Genomic DNA, 26,725 nt, shown 5'->3' on the forward strand with positions numbered 1-26,725 from the left:
AGGGTCAGCGGGACACGCGGCTTCAAGTTTCCACGGGCTCAAGGTTGTGCAACTGAGAGCCGCGGGCGCCTCGGAAAACAAGGCGAGCCCATAAACAAAGCCACGTGGCCTCGAGGCCCGGGGAAGGGGGGCCGGGCTAAGAGCAGGCGGCTCTTCCGGCAACAAAGAGACGAGACGGGGCAGCGGCCCGGGATAAATACTGCGTCCCGGCAGCCGCGCAGCAGTCCCGAAGTCAGACGCGACACGCGACCCTCCCCAGCTACTGCGCCCTCTGCGAGTGCAGGGACCCCCCCCCCCGCGCCCACCCAGGATCCGCAGCCCTCCACACCAGTTTCCCCACACTTGTCCCCGGCGCCGCCTGGGTTCCTCCAGCATCTTCTCAGTTCTGCGCATCCCCTGGGCCAGCCAGGCCGGTTCCCGGCTATCAATCCGTCCAGTCCGTCGGTCGCGTGCGCGCTCGGTACCATGCCTTTCCTCGGGCAGGACTGGCGGTCTCCTGGCCAGAGCTGGGTGAAGACAGCCGACGGCTGGAAACGCTTCCTGGACGAGAAAAGCGGCAGTTTCGTGAGCGACCTCAGTAGGTAAGGACGTTCGCCTACTTCCAGCTCCACAAAACCAATCTCAGCTGGTCGGAGGGGTGGGGTGGGAGCGCACCGCAGGGGCAGATTAAGGAGGGCAAGTTGGGTTGGGCCAGGGTAAAGAAGGGGCTTCCCGCTAAAGGGCCCAGCGTGAGGTGCCCGTGTTTCTGCAAAGGTCGCCAGAACACAAGAGATGGGTAATTTAGTTTCTCTTACCGACCAAGGTCAGGTCTCCCGGAGGAAAAGAATCCATACAGAAGCCGGGATCCCTCATTCTGGCAAGCGGGGATCATGTCCCTAAACATTTGAACTCAAGAGCACAATTCAGGGACTATCTGCTTTAGACCCCGGAATTGCACAGTTACTGCTTTAAGTGGGCACTAGCGAGTTGGCTGTTTGCCTTTCACTGTCCTGTGGCAGGACCCAAAGAAAACAAGCACAGTAGTCACACGCCGGATGATGGGACTGGTCGTTGGCCCTGCCCTGAGTGCATGAAGGCTCTTCCCACGCACAGTGCACGGCTGAGTGAGCCGAGAAAAAGTAACTGGGAGGGGCAGCCGATGGGCCCTGGGTCTGCAGCCCTCAAGCGCAGACTTGTGGAGTGGCTGGTAGTGGTAACACTTAGGGGCTGCCAGAGGAGGGGAGGCGAGGGATGAAACAGCATACACAGTGCTTTGCTTCAGGAAGGACCAGGCACTTGCACCTGTTTACTCCGTGGTCCTTTCCAGTCTTTATACAGCGAGCACACTCCAGTCCTTAGTGGTGCCTACCAGCGCCAGAAAAACCACCCAGACTTGAATTCTCACCTGAGCTCTGTTTTCTGGTGGAAAATCTGAGCAGGTGCCCACTCATAGATTATGATGTCGACAATCAATCCCCAATCTGGACAGCTGACTCCCTGAGATACGTGAGGAACGTGGTAGAAGTTTTTTCGGTGGGGCCTGTACAGTTGAGGTCACCCTGGGGTGCCTTCCTCTCCCACTATCCTTTGAATAACACCCACATACCCCTGCATCCTTGAGATGACTTTAACAGAGTTCTGTGAGTGGGCCAGGTCACACTGAGTGAGATTTGCCAATGGTTGTTGGAATAAAGGTTTGCTAACTAATTATCAAGAAACTGGTTATATGAGCAGCTTGACCTCCAAGGTCTCCCATTTGTTTGTGATTTGTAATGCTTGAATTCCCTTTGTCTCTCTTAATGAGGTGAAACAAATGATTGAGCTTGGGGCCTTCCAGTAGAATCGAATATATTAACCTTTGTGTTGGGTCCTGTGATGCAGTCCCAGGGGAATTCAGAGCATTATAAAGAGATGTTCTCCACAGAAAGTGAGATAAATCACCAACTGCTGTCACCTGGCCGTCTTCCAGGGACTGGAATCAACAGTTATACCTAATACTCTGTCCTCAGCTATGTCAGAAGGGAGAACAGCCGAAGCTTTCTCCTCCTTGTAACCATCCATCTTAGGAGCCAGAATCGAATATCCCAGCTCTTTGTTTCTGTATAAAAAGCTCAGCTTCTTTCCAGGGTGACGCAGCAGGGGTCCAGCCAGCTGCCTCACAGGAATTTGCCCCAATAAAATAGCATAACAGCCCACTGTGTTCAGCAGGCCGGGATCTAAAATGGGGAGACCCTACCGCACCCCACTCCACCCCACCCCACCCCCGTTGATCTAGATGCTCACTCCATCTTTGCTCCGTGAGACAGAAAGAGTGACAGCTCACCCTGCTTGTCACAAGAAGGCCTGAAGATGAGTTAAACTTACCCCTGATTGGGAGGCAGAGGCAGGTGGATCTCTGAGTTCGAGGCCAGCAAGTTCCAGGACAGCTGAGGCTACCCAGAAAAACCCCGTTTCACAAACAAACAGACACAAAAAAACAAAGAGGAAAAAGAACAAAACAGCTACCCCTGAAGTTGAATGAGGTTGAACCCCTTTATCCCTTCCTGATCCCCCCTTTCTTTACTTGCACATCACACCTGTGAGCTGAAGCTGTCAAGGTCTCTTTCACCCATCCTTGTCTCAGTAGTGATCAGCACAGGTGGTCACTTCCACCTGCAGCCCTCTGCTGAGTCACAGTTGAAGAATGATTCTGTCATCTGCCTCTCAGCAGAGCAGCTGGCTGTTTGCAGGGTATTTTTTTTTCCCCCAGCAACCGTAAACAATCCTCCTCCTTCCATAGCAGATGAGTCTGCCAACTTCTCAAAAGCACTGGCCTTCAGAGTCTGGGTTTGTGATCTCAAATATCCTACCGTTTTTCCGTCTTGGTTTTCCTGTGATGTAAGGCTTGGGCCCCGTGCCTGGCTACACAGGTGAGCTTGAATGACCTCTCTTGTTCTAAGAAAACAAAAGGCAGGTCCTTTATAAAGGAAGGCCGAGTGACTGGAAACTGAACTATGGAGGCACAGGCTGCTTCTCCAATTCCATGTACCATCCTGAAAGCTGCCCAGCAAGAGAGGAGAAAAAAGGTGTGCTTTGGCACACACACTTATTGTTTAGTGTGAACCATGCCCTGTCTGCCAGATACACCTGTTCTGGACTGTGCTCGCCATTGTCTCTCTCTGGTCCAGGACCCTGCCCCCAGCAGCCAGATGTTTCCTGGGATCATAGAAGAATGTAGATAAAGCTTAAATGTGGTCCCTTAACAAGTTGCAACTGAGCCAAGCAGTGGTGGTGCACGCCTTTAATCCTGGCACTCAGGAGGCAGAAGTAGACAGAGCTCTTGAGTTTGAAGCCAACCTGGTCTAACAGAGTGACTTCCAGGACAGCCAGGACTACGTAAGATAAAGAAGGGGTGGCAAATGTTTTGTTTGTTTGTTTTTTGAGGCAGATTAGAATTTCAAGGAAGGAACACTGAGCTGGAGCCATCCAAGAATGCTTCAAGGAAGCAGAGGTTGAGATGGCCCACAGCGGCCTCCTTCCCAGTCACCTCTGCCCCACCCCAACCCCAGCAGCATGAGTAATCTTAGCTCCCTTCTCCAGGCCTGCACTTCTGCAGTTGCAAGCCCGTTCCAGTGTTGTGTACTGTGTGATGCTAAGGCTGGCCCAGGAAGGAGGAAGTTGCCCTTGATACCTTGAATAAAAATAATAGTAGAGATATTTTTATGAGCACTTAACTCTGTGCAAGGCCGTATTGAGGGGAGCCTCATGCACTAGCCTGTTTCCCCAAAGGAATCCAGGAAGCAGCCTTTCCAAGTTTGGCAACCTGGGTATGACTTTGAGCAAATGAACATCAAAATCTCAGGCTGTTGAACAACTTTGGGTCAGTACATGTTTTGTTAAAGGTTTTTCTTAATTACAAGTGGAATAAGAAATAATGCTCCTGTTTCCCATCCCCTCTTTTGTCTACCACCCAAATGCTCTTACTTATGGCCCTATTTTGAAAACTTTCCACTTCTGCAGTTACCTTACAGTTTTGTGTATATGTTTGATGGTAAAGTGGGTGTTGGTTGGGGAAGGGCTCTTTGCTTATTCTTGGCCTGTGCCTATAAACATCAAGATTAGTAAAAAGTAGTAGTTAAAAAGTAACAACTCACTGACTATTGTTATATTTAGTAAGGAAAGTAGCCTCCTTGATATATATATATATTTCCATATATATACAAATTTGTAAACAATGATCATTTTTCTTATTAAAAACTTGAGTTGTAATTGTCTATTGATTTTTGCATTTCCTGGAAATAGATGTACCTAAAGTCTCAAAACAGCCACTGAATACATTATTGCTTAAAAGAAAACATAAGTAGACAACACAAACTTCACAGCCTTGCTCCCAAGCCTCCAGAATTCAAACCCTAATATAAAATGAGATGTATAGGGTTTTCCCTGTGCTTAAAACTTTTCTGCACTCAGCCAGGCATGGTGGCACACATGCCTGTAATCCCAGCACTGGGGGTAGCAGAGGCAGGCGGATCTCTGTGAGTTGGAGGCCAGCCTGGTCTACACATGGAGTCCAGGACAGCCAAGGCTACACAGAGAAATCCTGTCTTGAAAAACAAGTAAACAAATTTCTCTACACTCTGTTTCAAGAAGGCATCATCAACTGTGTGAAATTGTTCTTGAATTGGCTTTTGACATCAATCACTCCAGCTTAAAGGGGTTCATGCTCCTGTCTGTGAAAAAAACAAATACTCAAATCCCCTTGAACCCCATTTTCCTTTAGAAAACTATAAGATGAGGTGCAGACATTTAAAAATTATGGAGAATGGTCACTAGCTGCGCCGAAAAGGGAAAGGATATGTGTGATTAAAAATAAGACGGCTTTGTTTCCCGGTTCTCTACTTACGGAATTTTTACTGTGGTTTATACGGTTGTATGTCTTTGTGTGTATTTCTTTAAAAAAAAAAAAAAAAAAAGCCTTCCCATGGTATTTTTATACTCAGAATGTTCTAGCTTTATTTTCTGAAGCTTTGGGACATCAGGGACCACTCAAGTGACTTTCCATCGTTTCCTCTTCCTCGGCTTAGATTAAAATTCTTCAAGTTAGCCTGGACACTGGGCGTCCTGGTGTTTGGTCTGCCCCTTTCTTCCTGTTAAAGCAGATCTTCCCCAGTCAGTGGCTTAGTACCCCTCACAGCCATGCAAGCAGACAGACACACACTCGGGCAGTGTACAAAGCCTGACCTAAAACACTCAACCCTTGGCTCACTTAAGCAGGGGCCTCTGAGAGAGGTCATTTCTGCAGCACACAGTCTGAAGCCTAAAAATATCTTGTTTCCCTGAATGAAAAAGAGAAGGCTAAAGACATTGGGGGGGGGGGGCTCAATAAATGGCATCAGGTGTGGCTTGGCTGGTGCTTTGTCAGGTTTTCCCCTGTAGGCTCTGAAAGCAGCACAGGGTGATGTTAGCCTTTCAGCTGGACACTAAAGCAAGTCCTACCTATGGAGACACTGATGGCAATGAAAGAACACTAACACGGTTTCCTGCCTTTTTTTCCCTCTATCATTTACCCAAAGCAGGAAATAGAGACGAGCATATATGCTTATATTCATCCCCACATAAAAGATAGAAATCAAATCATATTCTAAATTCTGCAGAGGACATCAGAAAATGAAAGGTCTCAATATATTAATAGACACACACACACACACACACACACACACACACACACACACACACACCTAATTTGTACAGGTTGTTGTTATAAATCTTGCTTGCCTCTGAAGATTGAAAGAGGCAGGGAACTCATCTTCTTGTTAAATTTTAGTATTTCTTCCCCATCATTTTTGTAGAAAGTATTCAGGATTTTCTTTACATCATGAGACTATCACCCTTACTCCCGTGACATCTCCATTTGCTGACCTAAGTAGGTACCTGGCCAAAGTAGGACCAACCCACCTATCAGTGACCTACGAATTGGATAAGAGTCTTTGATGTCTTTTCAGCCCCTCCAAGTTTATGAATTATGAATTTTCCTGGTTTCTATTAGGACCCAACATCTTAACCTTCCAGCCTGAGGCCTAGTGCCGTTAGTCAGAAAGCTAAACAACCAACATCATACACAAAATACCTGCTGGAAAAGGAGTTTGTAAGTCAGATTTCTGTAACTGTGATCATGTTTTAAAGACTTGGCATGAACACGCTAGCTAAGGGGCTTGGTTATGCGTTAAAATGGATGCGTTGTTTAATGTGTGACCTTTATGGCTCAATGGAACTGTTTATAAAGAGCAGGATGTGATATCAACATGCCTACAATCCAGAGTTCTCTACGCCCAGTACTCAGGAGGCTGAGGGGGAGGAACAGGATGTTCGAAACTAGCCTGTGCTACATAGTAATTCAAGGCCAGCCTGAGCTACATAGTAAAATATTGTCTTGAAAGGCTTTGGGCATAGTGGCACGTACCTCTAATCCTAACACTGAAGAGGCAGAGGCCAGTGAGTCCATGTGAGTTTGAGGCCAGCCTATTATACATAATGAGACCCTGTCTCAAAAAGAGAGATGGGGATGGAGAAGAAGGAAAAGGAGGATAAAGAGGAGGGCAAGAAGAGGGATGGGAAGGAGGGAAGGTGGTGGGGAGGGAAAGAAGAAGCCACGGCAGCTTGGAATAGATGCTCTGCGTCTTGCAAAAATGCAGGCATTGTGTGGCACAGTGACACCAGCCGTCACCCCCACCCTCACCCCCAAGCCCAACCCCCAACCCCCAACCCCGTTCAGCAGTACAGCTGTTTAAAGTGATATTGTAATGGATTGCATCGCTCTTAGAGAGTATAGTGTTCTGTATCAAATTATAATAGGAAGCCCTGTTAGAAAGGAACACATGCCCCCATCCCTGCCTTCCACACGGAGCGGATGGCAGCTTTACTAAAAGAAAGAAGCCTGTGCCTTGGCCTGCGTGGACTTTTTTTTTTTGAAGATGATTTTATTGTTTTGTTTTGTCTAGGAAGCATGTATGTGGTGTTTTAAGACTCCAGTGAGTTGTTTATAGCTGTTTCCAGTTCTGGTGGCAGCATCCTTCTTCTTTCCTGTTACAGTTACTGCAACAAGGAGAATCTCTTCAACAGCCTGAACTACGACGTCGCAGCCAAGAAGAGAAAGAAAGACATCCTGAACAGCAAAACCAAAACTCAGTGTAAGTCGTTCGTTTTGAATGTAAGAAGAAAGGTGTCTGGGGACAGCGCTCAGTTGGTAGAGTGCCTGCCTAGGATGCAGAAATGCCTGCGGTCAGTCCCTTCATACTCCATAAACTGGGCGTGGTAGCTCTGGCCTGCCATCCCAGCAAAAGGACCCAAAGTTCAAGGCTATTGTCCTTGCTACATAGCAAATCCAAAGTCAGCCTGGAGCTACGTGAGACCCTGCCTCAAAAGGAAAGGCGGTGGCGCACACCTTTAATCCCAGCACTCGGAGGTGGAGGCAGGTGGATCTCTGTGAGTTCAAGGCCAGCCTGGTCTACAAAGCCAGTCCAGAACAGCCAGGGCTATTAACACAGAAAAACCCTGTCTCAAAAAAAACAAAACAAAACAAAACAAAAACAAAACAAAACAAAAAAAAAAACCTAAAAAGAAAAAAGTCCTTGCCTTTTGAGTTTATCCCCTGCTTGTCCCTTGCATTGACATAGGTAAGGTAACTACAGTACAGGAATGCAGCCAGATGAACCATTTCAGTAGTGTTCACGATCGCATCAGTCACACAGTGAGTTCGAGGCCAACCTAGGATACATAGACCCTGTCTCAAAATGCAAAAGGAGGAAAGAAGAAAATAGGTGTGTCCTGCTTACACAAATTATATTCACGTGGTCTAGACGCTTACACACTAGCAGAGAATGTAAGGTTCTATTAAAAAGCATGAGTTATAAGTTATTTGTATTTAATCCACCTGATATGTCACGTGGCCTGTTCTGAGTCTGCTTTTTATAACCTTGTGTAAGTTTCAGGTTTGGCATTTAAAACGAAGGTAATTACTTGAGTGTTAGGTTGTCTTTGGAACTGGGAGGTTTAGGAACACGGCATCTGATATCAAAGATTCAGACAAAGCAACTTAGAGCTCCAGTATTTGGACACTACAGAAATTGAGAGTTTTCATCCTCTTAGATTGTTAGTGAATTTTTTTTTTTTTTTTTTTTTTTTTTGGTCAAAACATTTTAAGCTTTAGAATAAATATTTTTAAGTGCATCATATTTAAAATCTTGGTAGGCCTGCTACAGATTTTTCTGATGTCTTTCTTTTTCTTTTATTGGCCTCTGTAGATTTCCATCAAGAAAAATGGATCTATGTTCACAAAGGAAGTACTAAGGAGGTGAGCACTGATGCAATTGCTAAAGCCCCATGCTTAGTAAAGCTGTCCTTCCTAAGACAGAATTCCAGCAGGAGGAGGGAGGGTATCGGCTTTCTGTCAGAGAAAGGGAGAGGAGAGAGCTCTCTTCAGACTTCAGCTTGGTTAGAGGGTAGCTTTGAGAAGACTAATCATTAAACCCCATACTATACTATACTGTGACCTAGAATTCAAAGGCCTCTTGGTTCTGTGAAAAGTGTCCAATGTCAAAGAAGGAAGAGTTGATGTCATCCTCCTGTTAGACCCTGTACATGGCTAAATGCTTCAAGTTGAAGCCCTAATTTGTACTGAGCCCACGTACCAGTGTGCCTTAGCCACCTAGGAATTGCATGGAACCTAGCTTCTGCTGCTGGGTGTTTTGGGCCCTGACATCAAAGCACCGCATAAGTAATCGGTTGGGTTTGGTGCTATCTACGGGCAGTGGATATGTTTTTAGAGCTTGCTGTCTGTGCTGCGAGCGAGTACAAGACTTTACACTAGCTGTCTAGTAGCAAAACAGGCAATTTGCTCACTAGAACATGAGGCAATATGACAGGGCAACCACATTCCTAGTCTTTCAGGGACCTTGGAAAACACTTCATTTCTCTAAGACATCAGACCTAGAGAGGGTGGATCAGTGACAAACCCAAATCACCCAGAAACTTAGGCAAGGATGAGATGAAATCCACTCTGTATTCCCAGTTCTCTGTGCATGCATGCTAAACATTCAAAGCTTGTTTTCTTCCTCATAAAGCAAGCATCATCAGTGGATGCAGGGCGATGCCACCGTGGAGGCAGGGAGCACCGATTCTCTTCCCTTAAGTACAAAAGAGATGCTATCACAGTCCCGAATAGTGTAGCCGGGCGTGGTGGTGCACACCTTTAAGCCCAGCACTTGGGAGGCAGAGGCAGGCGGATCGCTGTGAGTTCGAGGCCAGCCTGCTCTGCAAAGTGAGTTCAGGACAGCCAAGGCTACATAGAGAAACCCTGTCTGGAAAAACAAAACAAAACAAAACACAGTCCCAAATAGCAGATGCTCAGTTCCCAGTGTGTCATTGTACATTAACACGCCCAGGCTAGTGTGTGCAGAGAGCTAGAGTGCTGCTAGCCATGAAGAGGGGTCCTCCACAGGTTAGTCCCCAACTAAAGTAGATGTGGGCTTCACCACCCACCTTCTGTCTCCTGGGATGTGGATGAAGAATGAAAGGCCAAGCCGCGTCCTCTAAGACGGGCAGCCCGCTGGTTTGTGGAGTCCTCTGGACTATGCCCGAGAATAGTTTTCACACGGCAGGCCTCTGTCTCACTCATATGCCACGTCTCGTCACAGCGCCATGGATACTGCACTTTGGGGGAAGCTTTCAACAGACTGGACTTCTCAACTGCCATCCTGGATTCCCGAAGATTCAACTACGTCGTAAGGGTGAGTCTCAGGAGCCCAAGCTTAGCCAGATTCTTGAATTGGATTGTTAACATTCATGTTGTCCTTGCGGGGGTGGGGCGGGATTTTCATGATCCTGAGAGTGTCATGGCAAGCAGAAAACAACTCTCTCCAACCTGTCTTCCTCTCATCCTAGTACTTGAGGGTTTAGATGGTCAGCCCCCCCACCCCCCGCCGGCAGACATGAAGTGCTCTAATTCCTCAATGAATCTGTGCATCGATAAGCCAGTTATCCCAAATGAAAATTCACTCCTGATCCTCCCACACATACCCCCTATTTAAGTGGGAGCATGCAATAGGCAGCAACACCAGTGAAGGAGAGAGACTCTTGGGAAATGAGCCCCAAATTAAACTTGTACGGAAGCTTCTGCTTCTTCTCACTCTGCTGCTCCAGCTCGCTTTGGGTCATAGCAATCATTTCGGCCCCAAAATGGTTGCACTCGAAGCCCCTCAGTGTGGCCTTCCCATGCCTCCCACCCCATACCAAAACTCCATCTACAAGTCTGACACTGCTTTCTATTTTAAACCCTATTTTGAAACAGTTAATGAAGTAGCATTCGTAAATTTAACATGACTTTAAAGCTACTATTTGGGTGATTGTTTTTACACACACACACACACACACACACACACACACAAACACTGCTGTACATTTTTTTGTTGATGGTTCACCCTGGGAAGAAGCAGCTGTTAAGCTTTTGGGGTTCTAGAGTCAGAGGGAATTTTCTCCTGTGGGTGTTGCTTGGCTTAGCTTTTGTTTTCTTTTTCTGGGTTGCGCGGCTTTTCGGTGCCCATCACACAGTCAGATGACTGCAGAGGCTCAGCCAGAGGGATGACATTCAAGCCTCCTTGAGGCCTGGTTCATTCACCTGTCATCTGGGCAGATACAGGCTGCCTGTGCAGAGTGACCTGGCAGAAGCCCAGGCCTTCAAGCAGCAGGTTGGAAGCCTTGGGCCGAGCCCATGACGCATGAGCAGTCCTTTCCACTCTCTCTGGCTGAGCCGTTCTTCAGTCCAAGAGGGATAAAAATAAGAGCCCTCCTTGGGCAAAATGTTCCTGTCATCCGGCATGACTCTGCTGGTCGAGAGAGGTCATCTAGTCCTTGCAGTGCAGGCACACTAGTCTGGATGGTTGGAAATGGTCCCAGGGAGATCTGGAAACTTCTGTTGCTAAGAATATGAATAGTTTCCGTCATCTGTGTTAGAGGAGACACTCGGATCTGATTACGTGTTACAAATCGATCATCACAATGATCTGGTTTTAGATGGCTTCCATCCCACCTACTTTTCTTTTTAAAAATAAAAAAAATAAAAAAGCAGAGAGCTCAAATTATAACCCAGCAGCGTACATTTTCACCTTTGCTTTTCTCAGTGTTCCTATGAAATGGAGATGTTTATATAATTTCCATGTAAACACACGGTACAGCCAGGTGACTGACTTATCTGAGGTTATAGAGCTATGGGAGGAACAAATTGCAGATTCGAAAACTGGGTAGTTTTAAGAGCTCATACTTGTATCTGCCTCCCTGGTTCTTTCTAGTCAGAGAGGCTTAAAGGAAATGTCCTAATCAGGCCTCACTTGGTTTCCTCTTCTGTAAGAGGGCTGTCCCTGGTATCAAAGGGAAGATGTGGAAACACAGTAATGCTTTTATACATGGCTGAGCGCTGCAGATTACAGCCAGCTATGCAGACTCAACCACTAATAGGTAATATTGCCTGCTTACCAAAACTACCATCGAGTCCCTATAAAAGGAGCGTGGAGGTTGGTGACTAGGAAGAGCAGCTGACTGCTGGGACACCAAGGCTAGGGAATGCTGCAGATCTCAGCCTTGGTTGCACATTGTAATCACCTAGAGAGCTGGTAGGTGACGGGCACCCGCCGGACGGGCCTTGGAATTAATGAGTTGCAGGTTATGTGTAGGTATTGGTGCCTTTTAAATATCTGTGAGGGGAATCCCTGTGCGTTTTAGCGTCTGCAACTAAACTGAGGACTTTATTCAGGGCTGAAATGTTGTACTTCTCATAATGAACTTTTAAACAGGATACATAGCATCAAATTACAACCTGTGATCCGTCTGTAATGCGCGACGGAAAGAGGGGAGCCTCTCGCACTTTCCGGCTTGAAGTCCAAACCGTATTAGCTGTGGTACCTTCCACCAATCAGATGACCCTCTGACCTGTGAAGCTGTGTCAAAGCCTTTCTCTGAGGATGAGGGAATGCAGTGTGAAAATGAAGATAAAGAGTGTGAAAATGTTGTACATGTCTCAGTGACTGAAGTATGTTTGGCCATCTTTCTGGAGCGATTAATATGGAGAGTCTGGGTTTATAGTTAAAAGATTTGCCTCTTTCCAGTGGGACTTCTGAGGTACTGAGAATGGAGGAACATTTTTTTAAAATAACCCTCACTCTCTCTGCGGTGAGGCTCGATGACAGGGGACATCAGGGTTTACCTAAGCACCCCTATTCTTCAGTGAGTCACTGAGGAAGGCTGAGCTACTAAGGACAGGGAGGTGATGCGCCAGGTAAAGGCACTTGCCACACAAGCCTGGCAACTGGGCCCACATAGTAGGAGAGACCGACTCCACGAATTGTCCTTTGCTATCCATATGTAAGCCACCATATGCGTGTACACACTCACACACAGGCACGCACACACAGACACACACACATGTGCACTAAGTAAATTTTATTTAATTTTTAACTTTTTTATTTAATTTTTTTTACTTTTATGTATACAGCTAAGTAAATTTAAATTTTTTAAAATAAAATAAATAAATAAATTTTTTAAAAACAGCTTAAAAATAAGAAATAAATAAAAATAAATAAATAATTAATTAAAAAAATAAAAATAAATTTTAAAAAATTAAAAAAAATAAAAAATAATAAACATTTTTTTTAAAAAATCAACTTTAAAAAAGTGAAAGAGACCCTGCCTCAAAGCAAGATGGAAGGAGTAAAGATGCCCTATGCTCTCCATACACTTGCTGTGACATGTGCACACACATGCTCAACATATACGTTGCATACACACAAAATAAAAATAAATGCTTTAAAACAAGATTTTAAAAAAAGATTTATTTATTATTTATACAGTATTATACCTGCGTGTGAGCCAGCTATGAGCCACCATGTGGTTGCTGGGAATTGAACTCAGAACCTTTGGAAGACCAGACAATGTTCTTAACCTCTGAGCCATATCTCCAGCCCAACACAAGATTTTCTTATATATGATAAAATGGATCTATCTCCAAGACAGACCATTATTCAAGGAGTGGGGGGGGGCTGTATTATTGGTATGAAATGGAATTCAGTTAAAACTCCATAGCACCCCCCCCCCCAAATGACCTAGGGCTCTATGGTTGAGCAGTTGCCTAGTACATGTAATGCCCTGGAGTCTAGCCCTAATACTGAAAAAAATGCACATATATATGCATGAGTGTAAGTCTTTACCTGGTATGGCTGAATATAGTGTAAAATACAGCTGGAATTGAATTCAGACTTGTATTACTTCAGAGTATGTGATATTTTCACATCTGCTATTAACCAGTGAGGGCGACAGAAGTAAATAGATATGGCTCTGCCTTAAAGTCCACAACAGGAATAGGGCAAGCGCCCAGGCCAGTCTGGCCCCCTACCTGTGTGTGTATGCACCACAAGTCAAGAATGATTTGTCTATTTTTCAAGTGCTTTTTAAAAATTGAGCAATCAAGTATAGTAATTAATAAGACATTAAAATTATGCACAACACCCCAATATCAGTGTCCATGCAGTTCCACTGGCGCTCAGCTGTGCACACCTGTTAGTTACATCCTGTCTGCAGCTCCTTCTGTGCCAAGTGGAGGTTGGACTTGGGGTTGCGTGACAGTTCTTGTGGCCGGTAAACCTGAAACATTTACTCTCTTTTGAAAGTGTTCAGACCTCTGCTGTGGCATCTAGTTGGTGGTTTGAAAAATACGTACCACAGTTTCCTGAGCCATCACCATAAGACAGAGTCTGAAGGTGCCTGGTAGGTACTGACATGTAGAGGAGGGGGTGACATGTGAAGTGTAGGTAGGTGGCATAGAGGAGGTAGCCTGCAAAGTCTCAGGAGATGGGATCACGTGGACAGCTTACCCAAGAAAGACTACTGGGAAGGAGAAAGTGGGGTCTGAGCGGGTCTCGAGGAGCACTAAAACCCAAGGAGTCTGGAGAAAGCAGCCAGGGTTCCTGTCTATCTGGAGATCACGGAGCAGAACATTCTGTCTGGGTGAATCTAGCCGAGCATACAGGATCAGCTGAGGCTGTGGCCATGCACAGTTTACACGTGATCATGAGCAAACCTTTGTCATTCCCCGGGTACAATGGGAGTGACTGTCATAGACACCCCCACTCTCTGGAAGCTGTAGCTAACAGCAAATGAGATAAATGTGTGACTCATTTGTACCTAAGTGGACGAATGGTGGCGATGATGGCTCAGTGAGATGTGGATAAACAAAGAGGTAGTGACGTCATCTGGTAGACAGGAAGTGTCCACAGGGAAGAAAAACCTCAGCGAGTATGGAGAACGTTGGAAAGGCATTGTTTTAGTAAGTGATGCTTTATGGCAGCTTCTGACATTCAACCAGGTACCAGGTATCTCTGCAGTTCGCTAATTCTAACCCCTGGACCTCTACTTTGGTGAGACCAGGCTGTTTGGATGTGGTAAACTCATTTTGAAGATGAGAAAGCAAACGTGAGGGAGGTGGGTGATTTGTACAAGGTTGCCTAGTCAAGAAGAGCCATGGGGGATTTAACCTGGTCCTCTGCGCTGTGGTCCTGTACTTGGTCCTCCACCATATGCTCAGATGGGCAAGTGCAGAATGGAGACTCCTTTCTTTAATTCAGTGTGTGTGTGTGTGTGTGTGTGTGTGTGTGTGTGTGTGTGTGACATGTATGGTGTGTGCATGTGAGCGCAGACATGCACATGCTACAACACATGCATGGAGGTTACTGGACAACTTTTGAACATTAGTTTTCTCCTTCCATCTTGGGTTGCAGAGATTGAGCCCAGGCCATCAGGCTTGTGTGTAGCAAGCACTTTTACTCACTGCGCTGTCGCGTTGCCCTCTGCCTTCTTCTCCCATCCAAGTACTAACCAGGCCCGACCGTGCTTAGCTTCTGAGATCAGACGAGATTGGGCCCATTCAGGGTGGTATGGCCGCAGACTCTGCCTTCTTCTGTATCACATAGCTGTTTGTGTGTGCGTGGACACATATTCACAGGAAAAGACCGTGATGCCAACATAACTTCAACCATCATTCTCAGCTCTTCTACGGGATGAAAATGAGACGAACCACCTGGCAACTACAGCTGCAATTACCAACCCAGGAAGTCCATGCAGAGCTTGGAATGCCCACTTCCTGACTAGGGTAAACTAGCCCCTGTGTGCTAGTGGGGCAGGAAGGACAAAGAAAGTCTAGAGGCGCTACTCTCAGTGTCCCTCTTTAATACAACTTTAAGGCACATTCTTATTTTTTTACCACACTACCACCCTAAATCTATTTAAATATTTCGAGCAAGTTGCTGCATTCCTATGGCCCTGAAAATGCATTTTTCCAAAAACATGTTTCCGTTTAAGTTGGAGAGTGGCTTGGCAAACAGAAGACCAAATATGACCCAATGAGTCAAATTTAAACCCAGTACTGAAATTAAGGGCCTGCTGATGCCAAGCCCCAGTGGGTTGTGATATGCATAATAGCCTGGCCCTTCATGCAGGTTCCTAGTCCACAGTAACCTTGGATTAATTTGGTGCTTCACATACTTGGTGGCCTTCCTGAGATGGAGGGCGGCCTCAGCCGTCAGGGTCTTAAAACTAGTGGTGTCTGAAATAGCAGGAAGGAAGCCAGCCACTGCAGGAGCGGCAAGTCCACACAGCAGTAGCGGGCGCCTGCCTTGAAATGACTCTCAGATACGATTTGAATTGCCATGTTTCCATATTTTTCTAGCTGACTTTTCTTGTCCTGCTTTAGAAACTACTGGGTCAAAAGTGTGCTCTTTTGTAGGCACCCAGAAGCTAAACACAGTAGCATAGGTCTTAGAAACACATTTTATGTTGAAGTCCACCTTGGATTCTTGCTGAGTCTGCACGTATTACAGAGTGAACAGGTGAACTGAGTCTTAAGAACAAGCTTAGTGCGCATCCAAGAAGGGTGCTCGGGAAGGTATGGATGCTGATACTATACTGTGGTCTTGGTTGAGTGCAAATTGTCCAGTGTCAAGGAAGGAAGAGTTGACATCATCCTCCTGTTAGACCCTGTACATGGCAGAATGCTTCAAGTGAATGCTTTCGAAGCCCTAATTTGTACTGAGCCCACGTACTAGTGTGCCTTAGCCACCTGAGAATTGCATGGAGCCTAGCTTCTGCTGCCAGGAGTTTTGGGCCCTGACATCAAAGCACCACATAAGCGATCGGTTGGGTTTGGTGCCATCTAGGAGCACTGGATATGGCTTCTTTTCTTTCTTTTTTTTTTTTTTTGGATATGGCTTCTTGAAAGAAGCAGAACCAGAGATGCTGGCCAGGGTTTGGCCAGATGGAGAGGCAGGTAGAAGGCTTTGCAGAAACAAAACGTGCGCGCGGAAACCTGGAGATGGGAAGGGACGGAGCAACGGGGAGTGACGAAGACTTGAGGCTGAGGACACTGTCACATTCAGCCTCATGGACCCATAGGAAGAGGTGGAGCATTCTGGAGTAGATGAGGCCATGCTGGAAGAGTTGAGCAGCTCAGTTTAAACAGCGTCACCAAGGAGGACATGGCTGCTCAAATCAGGAACCCTTGGTATGTTCCAAAGTAACTGAGAGAGATGAAAGATGGAGAGACACAGTTCTCTGGACTAAGGATACAATTAATTCGTATAAACTTGGCCATCTACATCATTTTAGCTCCCTTAGTTCAAGAGCCGTTTCACTTGCAAATAATATTTACCCAGTCTTGACGTGCCTGGAGATTATTAATGTGGCTGAAATGTTTCTTCTTACAACCTGCCAGTGTTCAAGCTCAAAAGTCAGGACAAAGCTTTCCAGGGTTGCAAGCTATGTTATCCATGGGATATAAATAAGGATCTTGGAAGAACACGGGACCTCGGTGCAGGCGGAGGTGCTGCCTGATGTAACTGAGGGCTTGTTACAAGTAACGCCACCTTCCAGTGGGCACCCAGCTCGGGCACTGAGCGCGTGACACATAGATTGGACTTGTTGATACTGGCAACTTTTCTCTGCTTTTGGTCATGCTGACAGATTTTCCAAGCAAGTTCTGGAGAACCTCTCTTCCTAGGAGATGGAAGAGTGTAGACATGCACCTACTCTTTCCTCTTATTCTTTGCTTGTTTGTCTTTAGCAACAAGGTCTCTCTGTAGTCCAGGCTGGCCTCAAAGGCACAAAGATCCACCAGCCTCTGCCTCCCAAGTGCTGGGATTAAATGCACATGCCATCACACCCAGCCAAGACACAAATACATTCTTCAACAGTCTTTTTGGCTTTTCAAGACAAGGTTTTTCCTATGTAGCCCTGGCTGTCCTGGAACTCACTCCGTAGACCAGGCTGGCCTCAAACTCAGACGTCCACCTGCCTCTGCCTCCCAAGTGCTGGGATTAAAAGCATGGACCACCACACCCAGCGAAGACACAAATATATTTTTATATAGTCTTAAAAATATCCCTCATGAGATAGACTATACATGGTCAACCTCCATTTGGGTTTGACCTTTTAAACTAACAGGAAGCAGAGCTACTATTTTTACCAAAACCTCTGAAGGCTTGATTGTCAGCATCTCTGTAGAGGTTAGGCTTGCTTGCCATTCATGGGGGGGATTGAGGTTTTTTGGGGGGGTAGGTAACCTTTAGGACTTTGTCCTAGAGCACCACTCTGACACAGATGACCACCAACCTGAAAGTGCAGGCAATCTAGAATTACGTCATTTAACTATCAGGAAGTACCTTATCCCAATCAGCAAGGCATTTGGGTCAACTGTTTCCAGAACCCTTTCAGAAATAATACTCTTTGATTCTCAAAGACAAATGTATAAAAACCAAGTATGTGCAGAGTGACTGGCATATAATAAGCAGGGGTGACGTAGTAAACCAGGTTCCCTCTAGGGCTTTGAGGGAGAGCTTCTGATTGGACAGGCAGCGAGTGTGTGAAGGTCAGCAAAGCTGTGCATAAAGGAACAGTGGAGGGTCAGGAAAGTTGGATGGATGGAACAGGGGCTGGTTTTCAGGTAAGATGTCTGAGAGATCTCTCTGAGCTCCATCCAGGCAACATCTGAATGAAGACCTGCGGGATGAGATGGAGCCACGCATGTAAAGATGCGGCGGAGGCAGAGACCCACAAGTGGGCACAAACTTCACCTGTTCAAGGAGCAGTTGGGCTGTATAGCAGGGGCAGAGCGAGTTTGGGGCCACTGTGCAAAAGGAGGCTGGTGAAGGGCAGGAGGTAGGTCCAGGAGGACCTTATCAGTTGTGGAAAGGAGCTTGGGGATTTTGCCATATGCAGAAGGAAACCATCTAGGATTTTGAGTGGTGCAGTGACATGATATCCTTTTTTAGAAATATTAGTGCTAGGCTAGGAAGATGGTTCAGCGGGTAAAGGCACTTGTCACCATGCCTGATTACCTGAATTCAAATCCAGAGTGCACATAAAGGTGAAAGTGGGGAGCCAAACCAACTCCCACTCGCAGTGTTTCTTGATGTCCACTCGCACGTGGCGGCACACACGTACATAAATGTTAAAGTGCTGTGCTAGGATGAATTCTAGAAGAGACCTGCTTTTTACTAAAGGACAATGGGAGGGAAATTGCTTTTGCCCGGTGGCGATCCAAGCAGCACATCATACACTCTGAGATTTGCTGTGTAGCTTTGCCTGCTGTTGGGGTAACCTAACCCAACCCATATTGTATCAACTGGCTATGACTGTGTGCCCCTGTATTCTCAGTTGTTAATTGCTGTGCCGGCAGCGCCAAGTGCTGGCAGGATAGGTGGTGCTGTCATTTCTATAGCCCACAAGACCTGATTTCTGTATGTGAATGTTTGTCACCTCCTCACCTGCCCAAAAAGGGTGTAAACAGAGTGGTCAGTGGTTCTCTGAGATTATCATGTTAAAAGGCAAGCTGTCTTGTAGCAGGTGACATAGCAATCAGTCTGGACAAAAAGCGACACTAAGAGATGGACGAGTCTACCAACAGCCCTGCTGCTGGTTGGTTCCAAGTGAGAAAGCTGTGAAACCTCTCCCACTATGCTAATAAGCCCCTTTTCGTATTAGGAAGGAGGAGTGGCTTCTGATGAATAAAGAGCTGGAGGCTGGAGTTGTGGGAGGAGCCAAGCCAGAGGCTGAGCTGGAGAAGCGGTCAGTTGAGACTTGGGGGCGGGGAGTGTTGGGTCAAGCCTAGATGGCTAGCAGAGGAGACTGCCCCCAGCAAAAAGGCTAACAGGCTTATACTACACAGATGTCTCCTTCTCTTTATTATGAAACCCCAAGAGGGACCCCGAAAAGCCCCTCAACAGCTTGCAACTAGACTTTTCTCCAATTCATCATCTCCAAAACCAACAAGAGCTGAGGCTGATGGGCAGGATGTGGTCCGGGCATGTGATGACCACCCGCTGTCTGCAGTAGCAAACTTCATTCTTCAGTGCACAGTGAATCCGTACACAGAATGGCAGTTCCCCACACTGCCCACTCACAATGACACCATGGCATTCAGGGGCAGCCTAGAGCTTGACTTCCTCCTGTTCCCCTCCACCTCTGCCTCTCCTTCAACACGGCCACAAATTACTGGCTCCTGAGCTAAAATTTGCTCAACAGAAGACAGCTACTTCCAAACAAGACATTTTCCTCTACCCTCTCCTTCTCCTGTGGCTAAGGGCAAAGGGTCCCATTGGCTTAGTCATCTTGGTAAACAAATTACCGGATACAAATCTATTCTCTGGGGCAAACAGCTCTCTGAACAACAAAATGACAGACTCATCCCGTCATTGTTGGTATCACATGACACTCTCTGCTGCTGCTTGGCAGTAGAGTTGTATGGATGTAAGAGGTCGACCCCTCGGTGAACACAAAGCCATTGCCTCTTTCTGAATGTGTGTTAGTAAGATGTTCTGGGCCTTATTTCACCTCAGCATGGAAGCTAATCACCAATGTGATTGCCAAGCTGATCATAGCACAGTGTTGATACAAAGTTTCCAGATTCTTTCCCAAGACAATAACAAGTATTGCTACAATTGTTAGAATAAAATTTGGCCCTATATGCCAATTTATTGAGTATCCAAGCACATATTCTCTGCTAGACATATGTGGACTCGTCTCGACCCCACCTTTTCTCCTGCTGCTTAACTGCTCTGAGCCTTCGCATCTTTGTTTGTCAAACGGGGAACATGACTTCTTTGTTGTTGAAAACTGAGACCGTGCAGGTGAACTATGTGGCACCATCTTTGCACATAGTCAATATCCACCGTTGATAGCAAAATATGGCTTCATGGTAGAAGCACCCCTGAAAGTCATGAAGTGTATCTACAGAGAGCTATTAAATGCGTCACAAATGAAATAAAGATGCCAGAGGAATATTAACGTCTAAAAGCATCTAGTTGACACCAAGTACAATTGAAATAGAGTCTTTAAACAAGCTGTAGTTTACCCTAGTAGTTCACTGTTTTTTGCCTAGCGATTATTTTATCTAAGCTGTCTTTTCTATAGCTACTGAGTATATTCTTGGTACCTGGCACATTGTGAGGGTTTGATGAACTATTTAATCTTCAGAACAGTTGGAAAGTGGGTGCTATCACTACACAAAATTTATAGATAGAAAAACTGAAGCAGGCAGTTTGACTCTGGAACCTTCACTTATGGTTTGTTTTCTTGTTTGTTTGCCTGTTTGTTGTTTTTTCAAGACAGGGTTTCTCTGTGTAGCCTTGGCTGTCCTGGAGTCACTTTGTAGACCAGGCTGGCCTGGAACTCGCAGAGATCTGCCTGCCTTTGCCTCCCAGAGTGCTGGGATTACAGGCATGCACCACCATGTCCGGCTATGGGACCTTCACTTATAATCTCTATGATGTGTACCAGAACTGACCCCAGGACCACATCTGGCCCCCCATTTGTTTTTATAAATAAAGTTTCGTTGATAGACACAAGTGCACATTAGTTTACATATTGTCTGTGGTTGCTTTTGTGCTACAACTGCAGATCATTTTTAGTATAAAAACTGTATGACCCATAAACCTTAAAACTTACTATTTGGGAGCCAGGCATGGTAGTGCACTCCCTTAATGCCAGCACTTGGGAGGCAGAAGCAGGTGGCTCACTGTGAGTTCGAGGCCAGCCTGGTCCACAATGTGAGTTCCAGGACAGAAACCATATCTCAAAGAACAAAAATAAACATAGTAAAAAACCAGTTACTCTTTGTCACTTTAAAAGGTTTGCCTACTTCAGCTGTCAACCTTAAACTTCCCCGAAAAGACTGTAATTGAAGGGAAGAATAATTTTAATAGTGATAATGACATTTTATGTTTGGTACTCAGAGTAAGTTTATATTTTTCTCTCACTTGATTCTCAACACTCCTGTCGGTAGCCTTCTTTGTTGTTGTTTTGTTTTGTGTTTCCTGTAGGTAGTCTTTTTACTGGCATTTGGAAATACAAAAACAAGCTAGATGACTAGACGGTAAATTCTGTGAGTCTGGGGATCATGTGTTTTGGCTTCATTCCCTGTCACTGGCCTCAATGCTAGGACAGAGCAGACACACAGAGATTCTTGCTAAATGAATGACAGTTATAAAGGTCACCCAGACAGAGACCCCGATTCTCCTGTTCCAGGGCTCCATAGCTGCCTAGAAATGAAGATAGGGTGAAACAAAGAAAGAAGAGTTGACATGTCACCCTACTGCCAGTTGACAGTTTACTGCTATGTCCCTCTCCTGCCTCAGTTAAGGAAGATAAGCTTGTCCCACAGAGCTTTTCACTTCCCCTAAACATACAGTCGGCAGAGGTTTCTTAAATGCACAGTCGGGGCCTGAGGCCAAGGTTTTATTTCTTTTTTTTTTTTTTTTTTTTTTTTTTTTTTCCTTTTGATTAGTGCCTTTTTAGATGAGATTAATTCTGACACCCTGGCAAGCTGGTGGTCACATGGCACCCATGTTTTGGATGCATTTCTGGCTGATCGCAGGCTGCCCCCTGCCTCACCTCCTACCCAAAGATGAGTCACAGTGCTCAGCCGCCTGCCCTGCAGGAACAGGCCCCAGGCTCCAGAGCTTTTGTTTTCTTTCATCTTGCTTTATGCTAGTCATGTGAGGCTCTGGGTATTAATAAACTATCAGCCTGGCCTTCTAGAGCCTGCTGTTGCTCAGGGAGAAAATGAAAGGTTTGTGTTCCTCTTTCCTCTGTCACGTGATGATTGGTGGCAGGACTCAACCAGACGGGCACAAAGCCCTGTGGTCACTGTGGATGAACAGAGCCTACCTCCGGGTATTTTGATGCCTTGCCTGTCAGCGTCACTCTTGTCAGCTCCTGACTTCTAAGTTTGGATCTCTGGCAGTAACTGTAACACGGCAGCGTCACCGCCACCACCTCTTCTTCCTCTTCCTCCTCCTCCTCCTCCTCCAAGTCAGGAGGCCACACCACCCCCCTGCACATGTGAAAGAAACCAAACCCAGCAGGAAGCCATGTGAGATTTATAAATTTTTGTTATTTGAAGTAAAATTTCAATTTGAAGTAAAATTATATTCAAGGAACTAGGTTATATGTGGTTTGACAGGGGTCCAAAGGGCTCAACAGGGACCAGTGGTTAAGTAAGTGCCTAGGACACCATGGAGGTGCTCTGAAGGAGCACGGAGGTGCTGTTTCTCACCCTTCCTAATGTTGTAACCCTTTAATACAGTTCCTGCTGTCATGGTGACCCTCAACCATAAGATTATTTCCGTTGCTACTTCCTAACTGTAATTTTGCTACTATTACGAGTCGTAATGTAAATATTTTTGGAGGTACAGGATTGCCAAAGGGGTAGCGCCCACAGGTTGAGAAGCGCTGGCCCAGGGCATGGGTCCAAAGTTAGCCCTTCCCTAAAGCCCTGCTTTTCTTTTCGTTTCTGGTTTCCTCATATAGTTTTGTTTTCAAAGTACTGATTTTGGGATTTTACTTTGTTTTTTCCTTCTACCTTGATTCCGGCATCCAATACAGTATCCTGCTCCATCAATCTCATAGAGATCAGGCAGGGCCCCCATCCAATGAAACGCTCTCAGAAAGCTTCCTAGGGCTGAGGCTGTAGCTCAGTTGATAGAATGCTTGCTTGCTTGCTTGTTTAGCATGCACAAAGGCCAGTGTTTCATCGCCAGAAATCATAAGCCAAGCATAGCGGGATGCACCAGTGATCCCAGCACTAGGGAGGTAGAAAACAGAGGATCAGGGTAATCCTTAGCTATGGAGTAAGTTTGAAGCCAGCCTCAACTACATGAGACCCTGTCTCAGAAAAAAAAGTCTGAAAATTTTGTTCTAGATCAAAGGATAGCCTGTTTAATTTTGTGATGAGAGAAAACCAAGGGGTCCTCTGAGGTTTCCTTATGGGTAGAGATTCCAAAAATACTGATACAGCTTTTTAGAATTAGCATATAGTTGTTATACAGAATAATAAACATAATTATGATATTTTCATATATGTAAATGATGTGTTTTGATCATAGTCACTTCTGTTACCTCTCTTTTACCTCTTTCTTACTGGGGAATCTTGATTTTCTAAGTTCAGTTTACTGAGCCTGAGTCTGTTTGGTTTTTCTTAGGGGCTTGATTTGAGCCTCTGGGGAGAGATAGGTAGACATACTGTACACCCTTGGTTTCTATTCCTTGGCATTCTTTCTATTTAAAAAGGTAAGTACAGCAAAGGAGTCTAATAATCAGGCAGGCTTGCTGAGCATGAAAAGCAGGCAGTGTCGGAAAAGAATCATCCCTTCCTTGGGATGCACCCACAGTCACCAAACACGAGCATTCTTGTGCTCAGAGACCAGTGGGCCAGTGGAAGCAAGTTCAAGTCGGGGCAAGAACAGTTCCCCCTGGGAGAGATTGTACAGAGTTCCGGTGTTCACAGGTCATGAGAGGTTCTGTTCCCTTCAGAATACTGTCAGCTCTCCTTTCCAAGGTGGGCCAAATAGAACAGATCAGCCCTGGCTGAAGCCCAAACCTTTTATATATAAAAGAAAAAAAAGCAATTAAATATTCATCTTGACTCCTGGTTTCGAATCACTCCGAGCAAATGTGCTTTCTATTACCTGGTGCCCTTGCCTGCTGTTTATCTCTCCCCCACCCCCACCGTCAGTCTGTATCCGCGTGTCATGTGACTCAAAAGTAAAGATTAGAGGAGAAAAATATCTCTGTATTCTAAGCCTGGCAACTTCTATTTTTATCCACAGCTGTTGGAGCTGATAGCTAAGTCACAGCTCACATCCCTCAGTGGCATCGCCCAAAAGAACTTCATGAACATTTTGGAAAAAGTTGTACTGAAAGGTAAGCTCCCCTGCCCTCCCTCAGCCCTTTTTATAGGCGTGGGAATAGGCAGGTGGATTTTCTCATCGAGTAGCATGTCACTAGGCTTAAAGGAATGTGAGTGGATGGAAATGAATAAACGTCAGCTGAGTTTCAGGGCTACCAGCTTCCAGCTCAGGAAAAAAAAAAAGGTACCACCTTGGCAAAGAAAAGGACCACTTCTCCCTCAGCACTTCTTTAGGATCATGTTTGCCCTGCCTTAAGTTTGACTGGCCTCTCAATGAGGACACGCGCTGCACCCGACCCTTCACCATGGAGCTTCCATGGTCCTCGGAAATGCAGCTGTGTGCAGGGCAAAAATCAAGGCATAGACTCTCTGAACTGGAGGAGACCTTAGACCTCTGACTTCACTGAGTCATTTCACACATAGGCGACCTGAGGCATATGAGAAAAGATGGTCCAGAGATTTGCCAGACAGGGTTAGAACCCAACCTTTTGAACACCGCCTCCCGCCCCCAAACTGCAGTCTCCCACTGATTGAAACAGGTGTCCACTGCTTGCTGATCAGGTGGATGCTTGGCACTGGTGGAGCAATGGAAACAGAGAAGAAGAGCTCTTTAGAAACACAGGGAGAAGAGAACAAAGAAGGACCTAGATGATGGAAACTGGATCCATTAGCCGAGTATAGAGTAAACACCGGTGAGAAAGAAGGCAGTATCCTAGGAGGAAGTGCCCAGTAACAGTAGCAGCACTTGATTTCAATAACGTAACTTTGATTTCGTTTTGTCCACTCAAGTCCTCGAAGACCAGCAAAACATAAGACTCATAAGGGAACTTCTCCAGACCTTGTACACATCCCTATGCACACTGGTCCAGAGAGTCGGCAAGTCTGTGCTGGTGGGCAACATCAACATGTGGGTGTATCGGATGGAGACCATTCTACATTGGCAGCAGCAGCTGAACAGCATCCAGATCAGCAGGGTAAGTGCAAGACCCGCCCACGCCACTATGGTTTCCTCCACTCAGACACTGAGCAGAAGTGCAGCCTCCTCTGGTGATGCGAGAGCTGGTCGCTTCTGATTTGTGCTGAGGATGATGTGAGGGGTGTCATGCTAAAGGGAGAGTGGGAAGAAAGAACTTGGCAAAACAGGTGGAAGGAATGTGAAAGATGACAGCTAAATGGAACATCATGCAAAAAAAAAAAAAAAAAGCGGGAATATAGCTGTTGGGTGCGGGATGCTGGCTGTCCTGCTGAAGTCTTCAGTGGGGCCTTGGGAGCTCTCTCCTCATTTCCTCAAAAAGAATGAGCTGTTTGTGGGTTGGGGACAATGCCTTCAATATAACAAAACCCAGAAGACAGTGGCTTGGAGAACTGGTACCACCAGCCTTTTAGAATCTCAGTTCTGTTTATTGGTAGTGATGACAAAGGATGTCATTTGAATTGAGCCTGGATATACATGTAAGACTCAACTAAAAGCCTGTAGATTACTGGCATGTGGAAATATAATATATATATATATATATGAGACACTTCTTTTTGGCTTTCACAATAAAAAAAAAATCACTGTTGGCTCCCGTCATCTTAATGGTGAGCAGGAAGACCAAGGCACACACAAAACTGTGAATGTTGCTGGCGTAATCTCTCAGTGCTCACCGATGGACAGGCACACTCGGAGGCTCACACAACACTTTGCTCACTTATCTAATCACACACTGGGCTGGTTAAGTGGCTTCCGGGACCCACACAGTTTGGAATTGCACCATGTATCAGGTGAAGGTGACATGCAGAAAACCCTGTGACTTCATCTTAATGATTACCTTGCCATACGATGTTTTCAAAAAGTACATTCTCCCCTTACAATTAATTATTTTTCTGCACCTTGGTTTCTTACATTCTGAAGCAGAGGGAATAATTAGAAACCTCTAGTTACATGGCTTCCTTAGAGTCACTTAGGCTTCAATGCCTCTGCTTGTACACCCCCACATACTTGTGTACATGCACACAGCTGCATGTGTCTGCAAACACATGCATGCAAAGAGCAGAGCAGAGCCCAAATGTAGGTCTTCTCTCAGAAGTCATCCCCCCATTGTTGGATTGTTTTAAGAAAATTAGGCATGGATGGGTGGTAATGGTACTCGCCTTTAATCCCAACACTTGGGAGACAGGCCAACCTGGTCTGCAGAGTGAGCTCCAGGACAGCCAGGGCTACACAGAGAAAAACTGTCCCAATAAGAAGGAGGGAGAAGGAGGAGGAGGAAGAGGAGGAGGAAAGACAGAAAACTAAGCATTTATTATAGACAGTATAATTTAATAAATTATCTGAGTCTCATCTCTGAAGTATAAGCATAGCTTAACAATGAACATTTAAGACAGGGATTCCTTCTTCTCTCACAGGAAACTCACACAGACCTGCTACCTGATTTCCAGCATTCTCCATGGCCTATACTAAATATTCCATCTTATTCCCCAGAGAAATTCCCAACCAGTGATAGATAG

At 45.8% G+C, this 26,725-nt stretch overlaps 1 protein-coding gene across 1 annotated transcript in view; it reads left to right on the forward strand.

Annotated features, from left to right (window-relative positions):
- The first annotated feature begins 441 nt into the window (after nt 1–441).
- The window catches only part of Fbxo32 (F-box protein 32), a 34,313-nt gene continuing 8,029 nt past the window's right edge, over nt 442–26,725 (forward strand). The window contains exons 1-6 of the mRNA XM_051159635.1: nt 442–581; nt 7,048–7,145; nt 8,259–8,308; nt 9,651–9,743; nt 24,156–24,249; nt 25,025–25,209. Of these exons, the coding sequence (XP_051015592.1) occupies nt 466–581; nt 7,048–7,145; nt 8,259–8,308; nt 9,651–9,743; nt 24,156–24,249; nt 25,025–25,209 (636 nt within the window). The 5' untranslated portion in view covers nt 442–465. The remainder of the gene's footprint in view (nt 582–7,047; nt 7,146–8,258; nt 8,309–9,650; nt 9,744–24,155; nt 24,250–25,024; nt 25,210–26,725) is intronic.

The sequence above is a fragment of the Acomys russatus genome, chromosome 17, assembly GCF_903995435.1.
Source record: "Acomys russatus chromosome 17, mAcoRus1.1, whole genome shotgun sequence".
Taxonomy (NCBI): domain Eukaryota; kingdom Metazoa; phylum Chordata; class Mammalia; order Rodentia; family Muridae; genus Acomys; species Acomys russatus.